Source organism: Nicotiana sylvestris, chromosome 2 (genome assembly GCF_000393655.2).
Source record: "Nicotiana sylvestris chromosome 2, ASM39365v2, whole genome shotgun sequence".
NCBI classification, from domain to species: domain Eukaryota; kingdom Viridiplantae; phylum Streptophyta; class Magnoliopsida; order Solanales; family Solanaceae; genus Nicotiana; species Nicotiana sylvestris.
Window position 1 is genome coordinate 73,069,483 of NC_091058.1, and position 4,605 is coordinate 73,074,087.

Genomic DNA, 4,605 nt, shown 5'->3' on the forward strand with positions numbered 1-4,605 from the left:
AACTGAAAAGGATGTACATAGTTTTTAACTAGAAGCGATCTCGTTCAGACAACGTAACTAATAACTCCATTTTTTCATGTCGTCGCGACGTCAATCAACTCTAGACGGATCTTCTTTATTTTGTGTACATATTAATACGTCACATGTTGTCCATATTCATCCAACTAATATCCCTATGCTGGTTTGTTGTCTTTTTCAACTGTTTATGAAGGAATGACAGGGGTATCTTGATTATTTACCTTTTTAAATACACTGGTCCAAAAATGAATTTTCATTGAGTATGTTTGGTATAGCAGAAGTTATCTTTTACGAAAAATATTGGGTTACTTATGATTATTGAATTTTACTTACTAGTATATATCTTTTTGTTATATAAAAGTAATTGAAATATATATACTCATAGTATAATAATATTATATTCTATGAGTTATAGTAATTATTAGGAGTACACAAGTAAATATTAGCGAGGTAATTAAACCAACTGGCCTAGGGTTGATGATGATATCATCATAAGATTCTTTCCATGTTGAACACAGCATTTTTTAACCTTTTGCTCATGTCTATTTTTCCAGACGTAATTATAAATAAGGCCAGAAATGATATGTAGATGCAGCAACTACTCGAACTGAGTGAAACAAAAAGGAGAATACCTCGAGAAAATTTAAACTCTCATACATGGGGAAGCTAGGGGATCTTCTCTTGCATAGGGTTAAGATTTTGCTGTTACATGCTGTTGTTATTTGGTCATTAAAGTTGGTCATAGCAGATGTACCAGCTATTTTTATATTTGGCGATTCAACTGTAGACGTTGGAACTAATAATTATGTAAATGGCAGTCTTGCTACAGCTAACAATCCTTACTACGGAATTGATTACCCACACCACATTGCTACAGGAAGGTTTAGCAATGGCTATAACCCTGCGGACATCATTGGTATATATATTCACTAGTATTTCCTTTCTAAAATGATCAGCTCTCACTATAACAATGATTATGCGACTCTTCTATACTCAGTTTATTTCATTTTATGTGACAGTATTATTACTTGAATAGTTAAAGATGTTTTTTTGGACTAGTATCATTTTATAAGTATTTTGAATTATTAACTATATACGTACGTAGCGTAGGCAGATCTAACAAGAAATTAAATGATTGATTGTTTAGCGACGCACTTGGGTAATTATACGGAAAGCCCGCCAGCCTTTTACGCCTTAGTTCAGGAAACGTCAACAACATTTAAGAGTAGCATACTTCGTGGTGTCAACTTTGCATCAGGAGGATCTGGCATTCTTGATGATACTGGAAATCCTGGATTTGTGAGATCTCAATATTACTCTTCTTTTTTTTATCTGCATTTATATATTCAGATGATATTTAATATATATGCATAATTTTGAGTGTTGCAGCATCATGTAGTATCGCTTACTCAACAAATAGAACAATTCCAAAGTGTATGCGAGAACATCACCGAAATATATGGAGATGATGACATAGCTTCAAAGCTGGTTGCAAATGCCTTCTACCTTATAAGTGTGGGAAGCAATGATTTCTTCGACCAATTCCGTTACAACTACAATATATCTGCACCTGAACTCATTACTGATCTCAGTGATACCTTTGCCAACCATTTACAGGTTAAAATATTACTATGTTCTTTCCTATCTCTTAAATCTTGGATTAATCTTCCTTTTTTCCGACATACTGTAGCATTTTAGGAGTTTCTCTTGGAAAAATCAAACAAGAATATTCTTGAATGCAACCTCCATTAACTTGCTTTTTCCTACTCCCCATTTAGATATATAGAATCACTTGTTAAAATACTGTGACGCGACAGAAGTCATTTTTGGTAAAATATTTTATATGAGAAAGTTATTTTGGTGCTTAGCTACCAAAAATTTATATTTTAAGAAAAATATTTTCCTTAGAATATTTTCTCAGGAAAATAACTTCCTATCGCATGCACCAAACACAGCAGCTAAATCGATTTAGTTTGGGTAAGTTTTTTTGTTTCGTATTTCCTCATTAACTGCAGTACTCCTCCGGTCCACAATAAGTGATCAATTTATTTTTTTATTTTGGTCCAAAATAAATGTCCATTTATATAATCAAGAAAATATTCAATTTATTTTTTTCAAAATTACCCTTATGTACGTATCCCTAAAAAGTATTTTACTCCTCACATTAAATTATGCTGCAATATTTAATTAAGGGTAGTTTAGTCACACTAACTATTTTGTCTAGAATTTAGTATTTTTCTCAATGGGCGTGCCCAAAACAAATTGATTACTTATTGTGAACCGGAGGGAGTATTATATAGTCTTCTATGTCCTTGTACTATAAAAAGTTAAAGATTTTTTTTTGGTTAATTTAAATGCAGAATTTATATAATCTAGGTGCAAGGAAATTTGGAATTGTGAGCATTCCAACGATTGGATGCTGTCCGGCTATACGTAGTGTAACACCTGGTGGAGCCTGTAATGAGACACTTAATGATTTTGCTCAATCATTTTATAATACAACACTCAGCTTGCTGCAAAATTTCAGCTCAAAAAATCCAGGAGTGAAATTTTCACTTGGAAATTCTTACTTGATGACCAAGGGTGTCATTGATAATGCAGTTGCATCAGGTAATTATTGATATAACTATTTCAGATTAAATCAAGGAATAAGTGGGTGCAAACTTGTGAATATACCCTAATTTGGTAAACTGAGTTGGTTCATCCCCGTTTGGACTTGAATCAATCGGTTGATGTTTGAACATGAAGATATTTGGAAAACAGATGTTAAAAGTGTTTTAAGTTTTCACTCACAAGCAAGCACCCACTGCGGGTGCGTTAGCTTTATAAATAAGAAGAAAAAAAAGTTTTCACTCACAAAAATTCAACTGTATTTTATTGTGATCAATATCAAAAAACGGTCACTCAGAGATAAGAATATCCTATTAATCCTTGAAAACTAGAGATAAGAATATTATTATCTTCATTTTAAATGTCATTTTAGCCACATAACTTCGGTCCAAACAAGTGTTACTTTAGAAAATTAAGAAGGCATTAATTATTGTTTCAATCTACTGTTGCTCCTATAAATAATCCATAATTTTTTTTTTTAAAAAAGTCTCTCAACAATTCTTACTCTTTTAATTAGAGATAAAAGGTTATTTTAGTCAAACAATCTTTATAATTAGCTAGTACCATTAAACAAATTTCTTAATGTGTGTGTGCGTCAATACATTTAAAATTGAGTACTAATTGTTTACTTGTGATGGAGTAGGTTTTGAAGAAGTTGAATCAGCCTGCTGTGGGACAGGACCTTTCGGAGGAAACAGTAAATGTACTCCAAAATCTGATCTTTGCGAGAAGCGCGACAAATACCTGTTCTGGGATTGGTTTCACCCAACTCAGAAAGCATCTGAAATGGCAGCTTTGTCTCTTCTTTATGCAACTGGACAGGAATTTGTCACACCCGTCAACTTCAGTACATTGGCTAGTATTCAGCTGTGAATTGTTAAATAAAAGGCAGCAGCTAGTTCGCACAGAGGGATTACGCAACGTAGTAGTATTTCACACAATTGTCAACAATGTTGATTTTGGCCTACCCAAAAAAAGAAAGAATACAGTAGATTATTTTGTTCTTTTTGGAAAAATAATACATAGCCATTTGTATTGTAAAAGCCATTGTTACTGAAAATATACTCGACAAAAGCAGCACATATATTTGGTCTATTATACTATTCAATCTCTTTCTGCTTTGTTTTCTTGTTAACTATTGAATGCTTGTTCTGTGTTTCTAGTCTAGGGCTAATAAACCAATAATGTTTGAAATAGTGAAGTTCTCTATTCAAAGCACTAAAACAGGAGTACTAATTCTTGATGCCTAACCATGTAAGATGCGTTTGTATTGCTTTGGCCGTTCAAATATGTCCCTCTATTATGCGAAATGAATCAACTTTTCCCTCCGTTACTATCCGTCTAAAAATGTCCCTAACGTTATTCAAGTGATTCAAAATATACCCCTCCTCCGTTAGAACAGTTCAAGGTAGACACTCAATACCATGTGGCACTGACATTTTGGTGACATGGACACTGTAACGCCCCCCTTTTTCCTCTTGCGGAGAAAGTCCGGGTTCCGACGTTCATGGGGGTAATAACTCATTACCTTTTGGGATTTGGGTATTTGGAGAGTCGCCACCTAACGGATTATGGTGCGTTGCACCTAGAGCGATTAACTCTTAGACTAGTTTGCATTACCGGAGATTTAGGGTAATGACTCGAAATAACCTTGAGGGAAAGGTGTTAGGCACCCCTCTCGGTCCACAACGGTGGGTCCCGGCCGAACTTATACTTATGAACTAGTCCTTTAACAAATAAATAGTTTAAACACATAATTACAAATAAGAGCAGGTTTTGGACATTACATGACTCAAATAATGAGACAAAGGAAAGACTTGAACAAACTGTGTACATACAGAAGAGTAAAGTTTAAGCAAAGGGAATATGGGAATGAGGGGTCCTAGGTTGGTTAGCTTACAGGATCACCCCACGCAATGCCCGGTAAACACTACTCAATGAGGGGCTACACGTGACATTAGCGTGTAATCATCATAT

The 4,605-nt window shown here is 34.2% G+C and overlaps 1 protein-coding gene across 1 annotated transcript; it reads left to right on the forward strand.

Moving 5' to 3' along the window:
• Positions 1–675: 675 nt before the first annotated feature.
• On the forward strand, positions 676–3,701 carry LOC104245979 (GDSL esterase/lipase At5g33370-like). The gene is made up of 5 exons (XM_009801700.2): positions 676–934; positions 1,166–1,317; positions 1,408–1,635; positions 2,379–2,628; positions 3,272–3,701. The coding sequence occupies exons 1-5, from the start codon at positions 676–678 to the stop codon at positions 3,499–3,501; spliced, it is 1,119 nt and encodes a 372-aa protein (XP_009800002.1). The 3' UTR covers positions 3,502–3,701.
• Positions 3,702–4,605: the final 904 nt, after the last annotated feature.

Excerpts from the sequence above, each read along its gene's own strand:
- LOC104245979 (XM_009801700.2), top strand. The coding sequence starts at position 676 with ATGGGGAAGCTAGGGGATCTTCTCTTGCATAGGGTTAAGATTTTGCTG. Across the intron at positions 1,318-1,407 it reads ATACTGGAAATCCTGGATTT|CATCATGTAGTATCGCTTAC; the intron begins GTGAGATCTCAA and ends TGAGTGTTGCAG. Across the intron at positions 1,636-2,378 it reads CCTTTGCCAACCATTTACAG|AATTTATATAATCTAGGTGC; the intron begins GTTAAAATATTA and ends ATTTAAATGCAG.